Here is an 18,949-nt window from a genome sequence, read left to right on the forward strand (position 1 = left end):
TGTTCATTTTCAAAGACATTGAGAATTAATTTCTTCAGTGTAACGCACTGGGAACGTTCTAGGCTCTCGCTTTGTCCCTCGTTCCCTGAAATATGAGCACTTTGCCGTAAGTTTCTCCGGGGCATTCATTATTCTTCAGTTTCCCGTCAAGTCTACAAGAAAAAGGCTTAGATAATGAGGGCCTGTTCACCGAGAGGCACAAAACCTTCTCGGGCTGCAATGCGGCCCCGCCCCTCCGCCTGCCCGGGCTGCGGCTGCGGGCACCGCCCGCGGCGAGGCCTCCGCGCTCCCGCCGCGCTCCCGCCGCGCTCCCGCCGCCATGGCAACGCCGCGGCGGCCAAGGCGGGGCCCGGCGGGCCCGGCCCGCGCCCCGCCCCCCCCGCAGCGCGGGACGAACCGCCGCAGCCGCCAAGCCGGGCGCCGGCCGGCGCCGCCTCTTCGGGCCCGGCCGGGATCATGGGGCTGAAGATGGAGAACGGCGGCAGGCGGAGCCAAGGTGCGGGGGACTCGGTGGTGGCTCCGGGAGGAGCGGGGAGCGCTGGCCGCGGCGGGGCGGGGGCTGCCGGCCCGCGGGATGCGCTGCCTTCCGGCCTCCCTCCTCCCTGCCGGCCGTGGGAGTGTGGGGCGCGGCCCGTCTCGGCCGGGGCTGGAGGCAGGCGGCGCCTCCTCTTTCCCCGCTGGCGTGTGGTGATGGCGAGGAGCCGGCAGGGAGCCTGCAGGGCAGGGGGCCGCCCGAGCCGCCGTGGCTCCGGCTGCGGCGCTCGGGGGGATCGCGCCTCGCTCCTGTCGCACGCGGCCGCCCCGAGCTGTGCCGGCCCGGCCGCCCCGCGTGGGGAGCGAGCGGGGCGGTGGGACGGCCGTGGAAAGGGCCGAGTGCCGCGGCTGTGAAAGGGGACGCGTACAGCCCGTGACGGGCTGTAATCCTCCGAGAGCCGGGGCCTGGAATTGTCTGTCCTAGAGCCGTCATCGCACGGTGCCTCCTTATTGTAGTGGCATGGAGTGCTGCTGCGAGCAGCGCTTCAAGCTGCCGGCATCGGCCGCCGCGTTTGCGAGGCCGATTTCTGTGCCAGCTTTTTTCTTAATCAGATTTCGTTTTCTCCAGAACTGTTATTCATGGATTATTATGGATTGTACCCTGTGTGTACAACATCCCATGGCGTTTGGCTGTAGATACAAGTGTTTCGGTTTGGTGGGATTTTAATGCAAGTGTAGTTGAAAAAGAAAAGACTCAAAAGTCTTAAAGGTCTCATAAAGTGATAACTTACCCACATTTAACCATCCGTGGCCTGGTGCCCTGTTGCTCTGAACAGTCCTCGGGGCATTTGTTCTTCCTGACAAAAAGAGGCATAAACATGCAAAAATGCTTGCATAAGCCAACTGTGGCTCGTGGAAAGTATCCAAAATATTTTTAGATATGAACTGGATTACATGCATAATGTAAAACAATGGTAGGAATTATTCAGTGCTGCACTGTAATGTCAAGATCACATAGAGCTGCATAAGGTCTGAGCCGTTTGAGATAACATGCTGTTGTGTTGCATCTCGGTGTCGTTTCCAATCTTTGGAGACAGTGACAGATGCCACTTCAGAAGATGTCTGATATCAAAGTATAGTTCGAACATAAATTCTAATATTACGTAGGAATATGAAATTCAGAGCAAAAACTAGTATCTTGTGCACCCAATTTTTATGCTGTCTTACATAGTGTGAAGGCAGTTCTATGACAAATACATCCTTTTTCTGACAATTCTTATGGTTGTCAAAATATTTTTACAGACAATCAGAAAGCATGCTGATCGTCTGTTGACCATAAAATGAGAATAAATAGGATGCAGGATCTAAATTTCATTCAGCTTGTAGCAAGCTTTGTTTGACTGACTAATGTTTAACAAAAAAAGAAAGTTCAAAAGTAGGGAAAAATTACTGTGTGTCTGTTAAATTGGGAAGCCATTGCTTGTCTGCATAGGAGGTTACAATGGAGGCAGAAGTGTGTGACTGAACAGCCCAGTGCGTGAGTTCTCAGGCACGCAGGAAGGATTCTACTGAGAGCAAGGATTAGCACAGGCAGAGAGACTAATACACTGAGCTGAGCTGGAAATCTGTGTGCCTGAGCAAACTTGGCAGAGCAGCCATTGGGTTGCTTGCAGTTCATGAAAGGGGGAGAGCACATCATATTTATGGTTTCTCAAAAGAGTTGTATCTAAAACGTTAATACAGAGGAGGTGAGATACCCTATTCCATGTCCTGGTTGCATGCCATGCAGAGTTTCTTGTTCAGACTTAGCCTCATCATAGAGAAAGAACCAAAATTTTATACTTGTTTTTTATCAGGGCTTGTTTTTTCTAGTAAGGACAGTGAGCAAATACAATTTTTTAAAAAAATATATTGGAGTATATAGGATTTGCATGTAGTCTTGTCAAAGTTCAAATAAGGCTGAGATTTTTTAACCCCCCCTTAGAAATGTTGAAGAATTAATCCGTTATGTTTTTCCCTTATTCCAGATATAAGTTTCGAAGTTATTTACTGTAGTAATTTCAGGAGTCAGTTAATATACTCACAGATTTATAGTATGACCTCAAATAATCTGAATACTGTAATTTTAAACCAGTTTTGTTGTTTAAATCCAGTCTTCTGCATTGGGCTGTTTAATTCCCACAGCCAGTGGGAACATGTACCTGAACAGCAATACCTAACAGCATCGTGCACTTACTGTTAATCAGTGACACACATTTGTGCCACTTTTACCTTACAGCAATGGGGAGCTCATCATTACTGCTGCATGGAGGCTGCTATTAGGTTTAGGCAGTTTGCACAGGCTTCCAGGATTTTAAAAGAAAATTAAAATGCTTAACATGTTTGCAGACAACACCATCTTATATAGATTTTTTCCTGCATTGTAGGAAGTCCTTGCATTAAGTACTAGTCCTTGCATTAATCTGACTAGAGCTGAAAGGGTGTTAACACAGAGACTTGTGAACTACAGGGGTTTTATTCGTTCTTTTGCCACTTGAACAAACAGCTTATTAAGTTTACTAAATTACTAGTTTGGTAGCACCAGTTCTGTTTTCAGAAGCTGAAGTTTTCTTTGACCAATAAGAAAGATGAAAAATAATCTAGTTATATCTTCAAAGAAGGAAGGGCGTTTAGAAGTTTTATTTGAAACGTAATAATTTTAACTGAAATTGAGAAATGTTAATCACTGTTCTTAACTTTTTACCAAATTAAAATGTTCACTCAGTAAATCTCTTAAAACCTATCCTTAATTTAACCATTAGTCAAATAGTCTATTAAGTGAGTTTTAGTCACTTAATGCGCTTAAAATCCTGTCTCCATTCAGCAAATAAATTAAATTTGTATAATGACTTAAATGCCTAACTGCTCCCATTTTATTGAAGATTTCTTGCATGCTTCAGGAGAAATACCTGTTACAGTAAACAGTGTTCAGACCATTAACGCTAGTAGGCTCTTTGCTCCAGATTATGTCCTGCAGCTTTCTCTGAACTCTGAAGCACAGTGGGTCAGGGTTTCTTTGCTCTCCATTTTGGGTGGGGCTGGCTGTGCATTAGAGTTTTGATAATGTCTTTCCAGGTAGAAATAGGAGCAGGTGGATGAGGGAGGGGACATCTTCGTAGGTGCAGATTATACTAGCTAGAGAGTTTTTTCCGTATATGTAGAAGAATCTATGTAAAGTGTGTCTATACACTTAGGTATAAATATGTTTTATCTCTTGACCAGTTTGACAGTAGATATTGAAACACTTTCAGACTTCATGTTCATAGGGTGATGTAATATAGAGTTTCGTGTAGCAGTAGAAGCCAGCACATGCATTTGTTGTGTAGGGTGTGCTCGTGTTCTATCACCCTTGAGTGATAGCACCATTCCCACAGCGGAGTTGGTACAACATGGCAACTTTTAAGACAGAAGTTTCCAATCTGTGTAATGAAAATTGGTTGTTGTTCACATATTACTGAGTAGCAGCATACAGTCACTTCTAGAACACCATCCCTCACAGACCCTTCTAGAAAATCAGAAACTGCTGGTGCCACTGCTAATTCTAGAGGCTCTGCCCAAGCCAGTGATCATATAGTTCTTAAGGTTGGAAAATACCTTTATGTTCAAGTCCAACCATCAACCAGCACCACCACCATGTTCACCATTAAAACGTGTCCTCTGGTGTCGTATCTACACATTATTTGAATACTACCAGGGATGGTGACTCCACAGCTTCTTCAGACAATCAGTTCCAGTGCTTTGCTACCTTTTCCATGAAAAAAAATTCGAAATATGTAATCTAAACCTCCCCTGGCAAAACTTGAGGCGTGTCATGGGTTAGCAAGCATAGTCCCAGAAGTGATGTTCTTGCAAGGGGTGCTTACAGCTTCCTCTGTGACCTGACAGAACCTATCAGCTGCCCAGTTTGAATATGGACAATTCTCTAAGCCACTTAAAGTTGTGACCACCTCTGTGATCCACACTAAAGAATACACAAACCCCAGGGCAGAGCCTCTCTGTCTCGTTTCTGGTGCTGGGACAGGTGTCTGCGGGCCCCTTGCGGGGGCCAGCAGGCCACGGCCATCCTGGAGCCGATGGGCCCTGTTCCACCCACGGAACCCCCGCCCAGCCCTGCTGTGGGCAGCCGGAGCGGCTCGGCTCCCCCTCTCCAGTGCAGCCAAGATTCAGCTGAAGCTGCACCGCTGTCCGGCAGAGATCATGTGGCCAACAGCGATAAGTGACATTCCAGCTGCAAGGCCTGGGTGAGATTAACCCTTTTAGTGCTGTGAAGAGCTGCAAACCTGAGGGAGAAGAAAGAGGAGATGCTTAAAGCTAAAATTCTGTTGTAAAGCTATGATCTATCAGAGTAGCCGTTGTAATTTCGTGAAGGCGTGGGGGGTTAATGCAACCGGGGGCTTGTCAGCACAAGCCCGGGCGTGCCCTCGGGCAGAGGGGACGCAGCGTTGGCCTCCACAGCGCCCTCGCTGCACGGCTCAGTGGAATCAGCGTGGGATGGGTGCATGCGCTGGCTCCTCCTCAGAGGAAGCACGTCGGGCAGCCGATGATCAGGCTGGCGTTACCCCGGAGGCAAAGAAGGCGGGAGGGGCTTCTGGTGTGAGTTCCAACAGGTTTATTTGCAGGAAGGACCAGGGACCAGCAAAAGCCCCGAGGAGACGCGGGCTAGCCCCCTTTATGGGGGGGTGGAGTAAGGCAGGGAAAGGGAAAACAACCAGTGGGGTACAAGCAGAGGGGAAGATATAATTTTTCAGAATAAATGGGGAAAACAGGGAGGCAGGAGTCATAACAGGGAACCAATTAATAACTACAAAAGGGAGAACTTTCTGGAACAGGGGGAGGTAATTTAGGATTGGGAGCCACCCAGGGGGAGGTAACCTAGACCTCAGTGATCTCTTCTGGTGACTGACATTTGATGGTTTCAGCCTGAGAGCAGGCTGAGCCACCCCAACAGGGGGTGGAGCGTTCAACTTGTGAGCAAAAGCCCCTGCGCTGAGATAGGCAGATGCTGAAGCAGCTGTAATTTCATGAGAAGTTTGAACAGGGAGAGATGGAAGTGATGAGGACTTTTGCTCCAAATGGAAAAGGAGAAAACCTCAGTTCTAGAGATGCTCCCAGAGATAGTCCTAAAGCTGAAGATGAGGAAGACCCTTTGCTCCCAGGGAAGAAGGGCCTCTGTTCTTAGAGATGAAATGCTCCCAGAGATGGGTGAAGAGAACTTTTGTTTCTGAACGGCTCAACCTTAAAATTTTACCCCAGTAATTTCAAGAGTGGACCCTTGAAAGCAGCTGTGGGAAAAGCTGCAAGTCGGGGGAAGGGACTCACATGCAAGCAGAGAACCAACCCGGGCGGCTGTCTCGTTGTGATAATGTTTTCATAGCAGGGGCAAGAGAGACTCCTCTCCCTAAATGGACTGAACAAGGTTATTATGGAAGTGATAAACAGACTGAACATCTCAAGGGTTGTCTTTTTACATTGTCACTGGGAGAAGGGAGAAAGGTGGGGGGAGGAGAAGAGTTCTGAAGGTGTGGTATTTTTTTTTCTTCTTTTAGGTCTGTTAATAAACTTCTTTATATTCTTTCAAGTTTGGTGCCTGCTTTGCGTTTCTCCTAATTCTTATCTCACAGAAGGTAAACAGTAATGAGTATTTTGGACCAAACCACTACAAGGCTATTTCCTCTCATCCTGTCACTTGTTACCTGAGAGAAGAGTCTAACACCCACCTAATCACAGCCTCCTTTCAGGTAGTTGTAGCAAACTGATGTAAATTCATTTGCTTCTGCCTGCAGTTCATATCACAAAATGTGCTACTGATACACACAGCTGTTTGTTTCTGCTTTTGGAGTATGAATAGAGCAATAGCTTGCATCCAAAACTTCCCTTGCTGAAGCTTGTAGCTAGAAAAATTTTAACAAATATTTTTAAAGAATGATTTCATCAAATATGACTCAAGGCTACTGTTCTATTTCATTAGATTTCTTAAATTTTTCAGAGGAGGGTTTGACTCTTGAAACTGAAATACAATTTTGGTTGCATGGTTTTAATTTATACCGAATACTGTAAGATTATTAATTCTAAATGTCTGAGAGACCTAACTCTTAGGCATTGAGAGTATGTGTAAAGAAGAGCTTTTGTATAATCCAGCATAGTAAGTGTATAAATAGCACCCATCTAATTAATGGCTTAGAAAGTTATGTGTAGTGCATGTCAGGGGGTGTATCCTTGTCATCATATTTTGCCTCTGACACAAATGATCCCATGCAAAATTCGGATGGAACATTTGGGACTTTATTTCAAAATTAAGGTAGTGTGATGTCTTGGCTCTATTCATTGAGGTTTGCTTCAGAAAATATAATAATGACTATTCTTTCTGCTGGTGGATTCTGCTGTTTATTAACAAATCAACTGTGATTCTTTTAAAGCTGGCTTCACATGTAAGACTTTATACTTGCAGAATTGATAGGAGTTCTGTTATCAGTGAAACCAGAAAGGGGTCCAAGAGGCTTCTGTTTCACTTTCATGAACAGGAAGGAAAATACAGGTGTGTTAGTGACATGCTCGTTTTGCCTCACTGTAACTTTCAAATAAAATGGAATGCTGTCTGCATTCAGTAAGTGGCTAAATCTAAAGCCATGTTTGAAGGTGTCTCGTGATTGCATAGATGCTGGAGAAAAGTAGTGGACACTTGCAGTGTTTTAACCTGTTCTCCTCAAGAAGGAGTCTGCTCTCTGCTGGCCTTTTCTTCTATCTGATTCTGCATCTATTTGCCAACTTCACCTACCTGTGAGTAACAACTAGGAGCATTAGTATTACCTAGTGGCTGGGTAGGAGAAAACCCAACAAATTAATACACATTTTTTAAAGAAACTCATTGTGTTCTGTGTTCATTCCCAGATACATAAGTAGAGGTTAAGAACTAGGCAGCCAAGGATAAGCGACCAAAGAAGCTTAAAGTAGATGATCAACTGTAGTTCTATAGCACCTCGTCAGCCACAGCTGAGCAAGTAGGGGGTGTTTGAGGGGAGGAATGACCACAGGTAAGGAAAAGGCAGCAAACTGGGGACACTGAAAGGAGTTTAGGGGGATGGTACAAAGATGTAAGCTACAGGACTAGGAAAGCAGACTTTGTTAGTAGTATTACTAATAGAAGAATTTTTTTTTGTTTTTATTAAGTGTATCATGCTAATATGAAGGGAAAATAGTTAAAAGTAGAAAAATTAGTTTCTTATTTAAATAAATTAAGTTTAAATCCAATATGGACTTTCTTAACCAGGTTAATCTTTTAATGTACTCTGAGATATCAGTCTTTACTCTGTATATTTCTGTGTTATATTCATATATACAACAATTTTTTGTAGCATAAAGAATTAATGGATACTCTCATTTAAAAATTCTCATAGTACCAAAAGGAGAGGAACATGTATTTAGGGTCATAATGTAATTCCTTTAAGTATGGTCTTGTCAGACATATTAGATTAGATCCTTAAAGGAGCTTCCATCACTGCTCAAAGTCATTTGGGATTTCACAGAGATTATTTAAACTGCTTTTGTTCTTTCCTCAGCATGTGTACAGCATTAGTGCTGTAGTGTACTGTTAGTTGTGTAGAGTTAGAAGAGTGAATTCATTGGAGGAAGCCCACTGAAAAGATCATAAAACTGGTTGGTAGAATAAGGGTAGTAGTGGTAGACATCCTTGACTTGTATGAAATTCACAGCACAAACCTTCTGCATGTTGTTGCCTGAATTATCCGCTTGGACAAAGATGTTCCTTTAACTATTTCTGGTTTAGAGCATTGAGATATTAGGGAAGGAAAAAAGAAGATGGGTTGGCAGTGAAAGAAGCAAGAATACCAAGCCTTTATAAATCACTGTATTGGCTAGAGTGTTTGCAAAGGATTTGTCAGCTTAGGTCCTTATCAGGCTCAGAGGGATCAAATCCCATGCAAATGGTGTAGTTCTAGTCTGTTAGAGACAGAGGTGCTTTCTGCATTGCCAGCTGAGAGGAGGTCACTATAGAGCTGGGAATGCAAGAGTCCTGGAGCCACTGCACAAAAGGGTTAATGTCTTGGCAGAATGATGAGCATATTCCTCTGGAACAGCTGGGGAGACCTGAGGTCTAAATCCATCTGGGGCTGAGGGTTGTTTGAACCCAGGCTAAGGTCTGGGAGCTGCCCTTTGGAAATTACAGTGTTCACATGTCTCTGCACAGTTAAGTGAAGCTTTTATGTCTTGTAGTGCTAGATTTAGATGCCTGTATCCAATATCCCGCCTAAGGTCTCTGTATTTTTTATGGATTATCTTTTAAGTAGCAAGTCTTGGTGGATAAGGGTAGCATGATAGATGTATTTATTTATTTAATTTTTCTTTGCTATGACTGAAGTACATGCTTGTTATAAAAACAGTAAGTCTAATACTTGTGTTTAAAATCTTTTCTGGGAGAGCATGGTAATGAAAGATTGGTACATATTCATGTTCCAAATCTGAAATGGCTTTGTAGAAAAATAATTTCCATAAATTCTGCCTATCCACTAACAACCAGGAAAAAAGTAAGCCACCAATTTCTTATTATTTTAATACTGTTAAATTAGAAATTAAGATAGGATGTATTTTAAATTAAAAATATAATTTAAACAAAATATCTTTAAATTCTCTTTGGAATAATGTAGTTATTACTGATGTTAGATACCAGCTGGAAAAAATTTTAGAGAAAGCTTTTTTTATTTTTTGTCTTCATTGTTGCTTAATGTCACAGAAGGAACTAAAGATCAAATAAATTTTTAGAAGTTTTGATTTTTTTGCTCTCTGTACTTTAGGAGAACACTTAGTGTGAGAATCTTGATTTTATATTCAGTATGGACAGTCCGCTTACATCTATAAGGAAATTTATATTTAGATCAGATAGTTACATGTATCATATATCAAAGATTTTTTTTTAGTTATCCCCCCATTGTTTGGTTTATATTCGATTAGATGTAAATTACTGACAATCCCACCTTCTCCTTTAAAATTCTCTTCACATATCTAAGCCTTCAGTTTGTTTGTGCTGTTGTGCAAATAACTTTGAAAACACAGCCTGAATCCAAATAAATACCCATTCAAGTCAAAAGACAACCTGAAATTATAGTTGTGAAACATTTGACCATTAACACTTTCTACCTTACTTCAGTAGGGTAGAAGTAGCCTGCACATATCAAATCTTCCAGTTTCTTCTCTGACATTAGCGACATGCTTCTTCATTATAAATATTTGGCATTTTATAGAGCAGTTTGAGACTGAAGGTATGGGGAGGGTATTTTAAGTTGACCTCAGTGTAGAAGAGGTATATTTGAAGGAACATGTATGTGAAACAACCTGTAATCGGTTATTATTTGTTGCCATCTCTGTTTCAATAGTGCTAAGCATTATTTTAGCCAAATTGGTTTCTTTGACAAATTTTCTACGTGTTTTGTGGAAACAGCTGGTTCAAAGAGAGAGCCTCAAATACACTCAGTGATGAACACGTTACAGAGACATTTGAGTCACATTTTTTTAGCCTGAGATTGAGAGTGTAGGAGCAAGCACCATGGGATACCACAGGAAGACCATAGGAAAAGCTTTCATCACAAGTTCTGCTTTATCTCTTCATCACAAGACTAGCATTTAATTGAAGCTGTAAGAAAATGTAGTTTGCCAGGCTAGAGCACACTTAGAATCCAACCAGATACTAAAAAATCTGTTCAGCATAAACTTTTACCCACAAGGAAATATTCTAAACAGCAAGAAAATGTTATTTGTTAATGATGTGAAAGTTTTCAAGGAGCCCAGGTACTAGTGGGGCTGTAACCCTGGCATTTCAAGGGTATCCTAAAATCTGATGAGTCTGTTCTATTACAACATGTTCGTATGTGTTATCTTGCATTTAGTAGGGGTGGGGTTGCAAATCCCTCTGGACTGGGGACTTGAAAATTTTCCTTGCTGGCACAGAAGTTAGAACATGCAGGAGAAGCTGGGATTTGGGAACACAGTGCAGGGAACAAAAGTGCCTGATCAAAAGCTGTGGCATCTTGACAAATGGTGTTGTGTTTGTAGTGCCTTTGGAACTTTTGTCAGTTGGGGTTTTCTGTGTGGATTTGGAGTGATTTCTGTGCTGTCTACATGTCCATAGTCAAAATAGAGGGCAAAGAAATATTTTTAAGTTGTCCCTCCTGGTGCTTTCTGACAGTTTTTCTTGCCTATGAAATACTTGTTTTTTCCTCCCTTCTCCTTTCCCGCAAGCCGGATACAAGTTAAATGTAAAGGACAGAACCAGCAGACAGTAGTTTTTCCGGTAGAATTTCCACTGTGCCATCTGCTGGTGATGCAAAGCAAGTGACCATTTCAAAGTCTGGTCTTCTGCAGTGCTGAACAGTTGTGTCTCCAGCTGAAGACAGTAAAAGCAACAGTTTTCTGAGTGTCCCTGATGGTGTTTAACCCGGGACAAAGTCATTTAGCTTACTTGAAGAGAATCAGTTGTAGTTAGAGCAATGTCTCTCTTTGTTTTAAGGTGATCATGCTTACCTTTCTAGAATTCTGTCACATAAGGGTGAGTTGGAGGTGGCATTGTAAGCATTTACCTAACAATACCAGACGTGCTTCCCTCTGGAATTATAGCCTAGCTCTGAAGCACAGAAAACAGTGAAATATTTAGATTATTACAGCAACTATGACTGAAACACTTCTGATTCTCAGATGTCTGCTGTAATTTAGATTGCAGGTATTTGCATGGGAGGTTTTATCATTAGGAGAAAATTCTATCAACTGAATTTTATACTCTAACATTCGGGTCCTCCCAAAGACTTGCATTCTTCCAACACATGAATATTGTAAATTCAGGAAGCCACAGGTTTCGGGGTGGATCCAGCTAGACTGTGAATACCACTTGTATGTAACAGTGTATGGTAGAGAATGTAATACTTTAACAGGAAAGAAAGCCTTTATTGGCAAAGGTTTGCAGTCATTGTAGAAACATTCTGAATCTAACTAATCTCTTAAATTCTTACTGTATGTTTGGAATTTTAGTATTTTTTTTAAAAATTGTCACTGTTTTGTCCCTATGTATGTTTAAATCACAAATAGAGATAAGGAAGGATTGTACTGTGAGGGGAATGAGCCATTTGCAATTGATACAGATGAGCAGGAATGTTGTCCTTTGGCTTTAAAGGTAACAGTATAAAGTTAAAACAGTTGCAGGATAGTGTTGAAAAAATCTGTAGTTTTTTCTTTTTTTTCCTTGTCCCTTTTCAACTGCTGGTCTGGCAACTTCAGAGCAAAAGAAGTGAGAGCACTGTTATTGCAAACACCACCTCTAATACTGTAAATCCACAGAAGCCTGTACTGTATAAAGGCTGGCTTTTCAAAGTACGAAAGTAATTCAAGATTGCCCTGGTATTTATGCTTTGTAAGAAAAGAGATTGAATCTATTGATCCAGATTTAGTGTCATTTCACAACAGGATAATGATTTTCATTTTCTTTTTTTTCTTATGATACTTTTTATGGCTTCCTATACTAGTCCTAGTTATTAAAAATTTAGTACAGTATGGCTTTTTTATAAGGTCTTTGGAGAAATAATGTTAAAACATTGTTAAATGAATGATTCGTTTTGCTGCAATCTCTACTAATTAAAATTTAAGACACCAGATTAACTGTCTTGTGCAACATGCAGTGCATGTTCTGATGCTCTGTTCTGCTGTTTAACTCCGTGAACCACTGAGAGCACTCTCATTGTATCTTGGTGTTTAGATTGTTATTTAACTACACATGTAATTCAGCGATAATAAAATGACTGAATAAGATTTTGAAAAAGATCGACTAGAACCATTCATGAATTCTTTGGAGAAAGACTTTATCTTGTCTGTAAAAATATGTGGGGGTATTTTTTTTCTAACTTTGGGTTTTTGTTTGATGTTTTGTTAAAGCAAGTGGATACTCACCTGTTGTCATTCCCAGATGTGGTCCAGCAAGTCCGTTTAAAGGACACTTAAGTACTAAGAGTAATGGTAAGTAACATGTACTTTAACCAGAAGGTCAGCCTGGTTCCTTTTATGTGAATTCATTGATTTTATGATTAAAATGTTTTAATAAAAACTTTTGCATTGAGCTTTTGTTTGGAGAAGTTTAATAGTACCTACATTTAGTATGCATTACTGAAAATACTTTTAAGGAATAAGTTTTGCCTTGACTGTACTGCTGGCTACAAATTGATAGCAAGATAAATACATAAAGGTGTCCCATCTGTATTAGCTGTAACATACATCCTTTACAGTCAGTGGTTTACATGGGCTAGTGTATACTTCTGTGCCATACTGACACCTCAGATACCTTTTTTTTTCAGAAGAACATAGAGTGAAGAAATGGGAAGTTTCTATGTTAACATTTTCATAGTCCAATTTCAGCCACTTTTGTAGCTATTTATTGTGTTAATGGCTCATTGGGGAAAAAAAAGGAGGCAGGATGATTTAATGTAATAGTAGCTGGTAAAAAAACTGCCTTTGAGCAAAGAAGTTAAGCAAACACTGTTCCAAAGTTTGTGATTTTGAATTGCAGTTAATAACTGTTTAAAATATAGTATTCTTTTATTTGCCTCTCTAACGTTCAGGTATATTTTAATCTTACAGCTTTCTGCATTGACTCCTCTCGAAGTCTAACTGGCCAATACCTGATCAGAGATCACATGGTGTTTCATTATAACAGAATCCTTTCAGCCAAAGGTAAAAATGTGCATGTATGAATGAACTGTGTCCCCCTCGATTTAGGTCAGTCTCTCAGAATAGGCTCATACCAAGAAGGAATGAACTGGATTGTAGGAAGGTTACTATTGTTCCTTTTTCTAACCCAAACTGGTGTCGACAAGGAGATGTGGCTGCTACTTAATAATACTTTTGTATTACTGAGATGGGAAGTTCGGTAGGAAAACATTTTCCTTAAGTGTTACCAAAGATCCTGCCTTAATTTTAGAGCACTTTGTGCTGTATTGGCTTCATTCTGCTTTTGATGAAATAATGCGTTATGAAATAATAGGCTGAACTGAAAGTCATCGTGATAGTCATAAGAGAAAACATACAGAAATTATTTTAAGAATGAAGGCAGAACATTTCTAGTTGAACTCAGACCACTATGTCTTTTTTATTTTTTATATTTATTTCAAGAATTTCTTTTTTTTTTTCATCTTTCAATGAATAGTAGTAGTGAGTTCTAAGGACTTTGAAAATTGCCCTGTGTGTTCACAACTGGGAAAATCATGTTACTGCCAGAGTCCATACTCAAAAATACAGTACTCACAATGTTATCTCTCATGTAGCATACTCAGTATCCTCAGGTATGCAGGTAAACCTTTTGAAAGGAGTCTTCATTTAAGTGATGATTCTTCCTTTAAGTATGTATTTTATCCAAACAGCTTTATCTCACAATCCTGTGACTGTATTAGTATCAACCTAATACTTTAAGTACACAGTAACTAGCATGTTTTAAAATAGAGAAGAATTAAATTAGTCTTTGTTCTGTGTTGGTTTATTACTACATTTTTCTAGATATCACATACACTAAGTAAATTCTGAATCACTGACATTTGGTGTTTTTCTTATTTTCAGCAGCTGTAGACTGTTCAGTGCCCAAAAGTAGGTTGACCAGCATCAAGTGTAAGTCTTTGTTTTATGTTGATTCTGCAAATGCTTCTGTAAAACTAACTTAGCAAAACAAAAGAGCCAGCATAGAAGAGTAACAATAGCACATAACCCGTAATTGAACATTCATGTATCTGCTTGTTTATTCAGCTTTCATATTATTCTTCAGCTACTTGTAGGAATCTGCAGCAAATGGAATGCTGGAGAGATGGATCTGGGCTGTCAATGATTAGCTGTGCTTAGCATGACAATTCATTTGCTTAGGATCCTTTTCACGCATGCAGCTGGGTGAATTTTCTCCTATTGTATGAGAGGATGTAAGCTTGAACTCACAAGAAGAGAACAAGTAAAAGAACAGGTAAAAGAGGAATTTTAGGAGGGTAGGCACCTGGGGACTGGGGCTGAAGCTTCTTGTTCCATTTTGCAGAAAACAGAGCTAGACACAAGCACACAGCCCCACAGCCTGGATTAAACTGCAGTTACTTTTCTGCAAGTTGTCTCATTTCTTAACACTGCTAAAAGATATGAGCACTGTAGCCCCTCTTCATAGTGTTAAGCCAAAGTGCAGTACTTTAAAATAATTGATTTATGAAATACTAAATAAATATATAAGTCAAAGGGGATAAATAGCAGCTGTTTGTTAAAATAACAAAGTGTATTTCTGTTATCTATCTGTCTTCAATGCAGTTAGAAAAAGTTCCTTGTTCTCCCATTTTATATTCAGTTACAACTACTGAGGTACTGGAGAAAATTGAATTCTTCTTTTAGGATGGAAAGTTAAATCTTTTAAGGACAGAATACTTTGTGGTTAGTATCAAATTCAGTCAAAACAAAGTCATACTACCTTGTAAAATTACCAGAATAACTAGGAAATCAGTCATCCTTTTGACAGAAAGATTTAATTTCATGAGCACTTTTTTCAGTGCTTCAGCATAAAGACTTGAGACTGAGTTAAGCTGCCTCAGGATTTCCTTTATATGCTGTTCCATCTGACTGAGATTCCTTTACAAACAGATAAGAAACTCTGCTGTGCAGGCTGAAATTTTTGCAGTTATCAAAGAGGTAATTCCATGGGAAACACCTGCTTTCAAATTCATCATTATTGGTCTCACTGACTTCGTGGTATTTAAAGTTAAGACTACCCAGGCATACCTTGTTCCGTTTCTGCACTATCCTTATAAATTCTAGATTTTTAGAGTGAAATTAAAAATTATTTCAATTTTTTTTCATACCTAAAATTACAGTGGTTGCCTTTTTTTCCCTGCAGTTCTATGCATTATTCAACAAGAAATACAGATTTCTGTTCTGTAATAGTCATGCAACCAAGTGTTACATGTTCAGGTTTTAAGCTCAGTGCAAGGTACCATTTGTAGAGTCTCTGGTAATTCACTGGAGAATCATTTTTCTTCCTCTGCCTTTTGTGAAACAGATTATGTGGAGATGACAGCCAATAGCTCAGACAGTAAGAACGTTGAAAATGTGCTGAGGGAGAAAAGTAATGGGAAAAGGATTTTAGAATATTTTCAAAACAATTTCTTCTTTCTTGCTGAAGATGAGACACAGGATTTATACAGGCACAGTTTTAACTTCAATATAGTTGAATATCAGCAGTATCTGTATAGTGTCGCTGAGGATGAGAGGTTTGCGCCTTTATTCTCATCATAGTTCTCTGTCTCTCATTGCTTCAACTGAAGCATATTATTACTTTTTTCTTTTTGTGTTCTTTGTCTTAATCTTTATTGAATTCCAAATAAGGTTTTTGTTCCCCCTCTATTTCAAGCTTTGGGTAGGGGGGTAAATTTAGTTTAAAATTATAAGATTTATTAATAGCATAGAGTTACAAAACAGAATTCCTGCAGATAGAGTTAAAAACATCCCCTGAAAATGTGCTTCATGTACTGTTAGAATAGCAGGTGAGTATTTCCCATTGGGGTTGTTGCCACGAGTCAGTCATTAGTGTTTAAGAATTAAACATGATACTGTAGTTGGCATTCTCCCTGGCCAACTGAATGTGTTCTGTCCTTAAGTGGATTTAGTTTCCACTGTTCTTTTCCTGGTATCTTAGCTGGCAGCAAAGCAGGCAAGGTGCCATGGCCCTGGGCTAGCAGTGAGCATGTTCCCGTGTATTAGATCAGACTTACTGACTTAAAATAGTTGTTAAAATGTGAAACATCTTGAAATGTGAAACTTCTATGTTCAGAATTAGTCCAAGCATGTTGATTGATACCAGTGGCCATTAGAATTCTGCGGTTGTGAAACTTGTGCCAGAAAACTTGACAAAGGCTGTGCCAAGTAAGACAGCTGCTGCTACACATGCCTGGTTTCTAACAGTACTAACTTTTCAACCCATATGTTTAGAGGTTTTTCCACAAAGCATATTGATAGTACAGCTTGAACCCAGTGATTAGTGTGCTTGGGAATGCAGGTCTCCTTGATACTGGGGCAGGCGGAGAAGAAGGAAAACAAATATTCTGAGAAGTTACCTGCCACAGATCTGTTTTAGCCTGATGGAACATGAATTCTTGGAGGGAAGGCAGTGAGAGATAGGGAGAAGCAACAATTCAGAGTGATAGTAGTGTTGGTTTTCTACTCTTTAAAAGGATTAAGGTCAAGCAAAAATATCAAGAAATACATATTGTTACGTAATTCTGTATTTAAATCTTAATTTTTCCTGTAAACACATATCTACGTTTCAGACTATGAAAAAGCAGAGATCAATGAAAAGCTGTCCCAAAATTTCCCTATTTTTTTCTGTTATATCTTGTCCTTAAGTATGTATTTCTGAAAATGGAAGTTATAAGCAACTAATATAAGCCCTTTAAATTCAAGCACTCAGGTAATTCTAATGCCTGTGTTTTCAGAGTTGAAGTATGTCTTTGGAAAGGTGTTGGGTTTTTTTATAAGAGGTAATTAATTTTAGATATGCACATCAAAAATACATTTTTTACAGCTTGTAGTTGTGAAAAGACTTTAGAACATATAGTCTGACATCATGAGTTGAGCAGACCAAAAGTTCCATCCAGTTATGCTAATATGGAATTTAACATCCATACTGAATGTGGCAAATAAAACACATAAACAAGAAAAGCCTGCAGTCTTGACTTGTAAAGGTCAAGAAATAGAGAAAACATAATTTCCTTTTGTAGATGTTTCAGTAGTTATTGATCATTATTATTGAAAATGTGTCCCTGATTTTTAATCTAATTTACCCAGCTTTACCATCTCTCTGCTGATGGGGAGGACTGTTGTTTTTATACAATTGTCCACCATTACTCAGGATTACAAAACAGCCATAGCATACCAGAGAATAAGAATAAAATTATGCATTCCACTTATTTTCAGTATTATCTCAGTACAGTATGTCTAAATTGTCCTTGGGGGCTACCCCAGTGGTACCTTGAAACAAAAATCACTGCCCAAGGCCACCTAGAAGCCCAGTGGACCTAGGGTACACAAATAGAGATTTACCTGAGCAGGCTTAGACATTTCCTTCGGGGTTGGTTCAGCGTTCCACAGGTTCTGTGCAGTAAGTGCTGGCAGGCTGCTGTGTTCTTCATATGGCTGACAGAAGTATATAGGAGGTGTCTACTGGATAAGGACCCCATATGAGCATCAGTGGTGGAGGGATTTAGGATATCCAGTGCTTCTAGCCTCTTGTGAAATGCTTTTGAAGGATTCTTGTCTCATTGTTGGGCTTTATTTCCAAGCCTTAGCAATGACCAAATTTTGCCATTAGTAGCTTTGCCAAGTAGTCTCACATTTCTGAAGTACATACCCTCATAGAGGCATATCTTTCCATTTGAGACAAGAAAGGCTTTAGTATCAAGCCCTTGGTAAATACTTTGTCATCCTTTTTTTACGGTGGTTCCTCCCTTATTTGATGAAACCGTGCTACTGATACCAGATGTGAAGAAGGACTGCAAAATCATCTCTTGGAGTTATGAAAATAAAAATTTCTGTGTTAAGGCATTTAGATTTAGACTTACAGCCAATGGCAAAATTCAGTTTACATTTGATGAAATGTCACCCAGGGTGCTTAAATCATGGTGTACTGGGGATTTGTGTAGAGCTAGAAAACTAGTAATTTTTACTAGAGCTGGTAAAAATTCTTGGAGAAGGAAGAGCTTGCTTGCAGAAGAAGTAATATCACCAGCTGATATACTGGACACTTTAGTTATGGTCACTGCAGGCACTTCAAGCTCAGCTGAGATGATGTTTGTATGATTTATCTAAAAAGAATTCAAAAGGGAATTAATAACTGGAAGTGTGTTTGCAAAAATAGCTTAAATAAAAACACAGTAGGGAAATGCTGAGTGTTAGATAATTCCTTTGAGATACTGTTCTGCACACTGAACTCAGTTTAAATCTAACCTAATATTTCATCGTCTGCATTGATTATTTACATCAGAAATGAAATAACTTGAAGGTTAACTGCCAGTTGTTCCGTGATGTGACACATGATAAATTTAGCAATCGGAAATTCAGAGCAAAGGACAACCACTGGCATTCCAGATCATACTGTCCTTCTAAGTGCAGAGCTTTCAAGCTGACTAGGACTGTGATATGTATGATTAGTTTGTTTCTTCAAGATTTATGACGTGTTTTATAACTCTAAGTATGTCTTGAAATGCTAGTGCTGTCTAGATTTCAGGAAAAAAGAATTATGCCTATAGAGAGAGTGTTCTAAAAGGGAAATAAAGTGATCACTACTTTGAAGTGTGGTGTACTCTGCAAAGAGTATTTGCTTAGGCAAAAGTGTTCCTTCTGTAACAGATAGATCAGTGTTTTATAGGAGTTTCTTTAT

General features: G+C 39.9%; 1 protein-coding gene across 1 annotated transcript in view; it reads left to right on the forward strand.

The window, feature by feature from the left end:
* Positions 1-994: 994 nt before the first annotated feature.
* SPATA7 (spermatogenesis associated 7) overlaps positions 995-18,949 on the forward strand; it is a gene marked incomplete at both ends in the record, with an annotated part of 35,671 nt that continues 17,716 nt past the window's right edge. Inside the window, 4 exons of the mRNA XM_082283470.1 lie at positions 995-1,184; positions 12,442-12,522; positions 13,141-13,233; positions 14,113-14,160. Coding sequence (XP_082139596.1) covers positions 995-1,184; positions 12,442-12,522; positions 13,141-13,233; positions 14,113-14,160 — 412 coding nt within the window. The remainder of the gene's footprint in view (positions 1,185-12,441; positions 12,523-13,140; positions 13,234-14,112; positions 14,161-18,949) is intronic.

Source organism: Coloeus monedula (assembly GCF_965178545.1).
Source record: "Coloeus monedula genome assembly, chromosome: 6".
Classification (NCBI taxonomy): domain Eukaryota; kingdom Metazoa; phylum Chordata; class Aves; order Passeriformes; family Corvidae; genus Coloeus; species Coloeus monedula.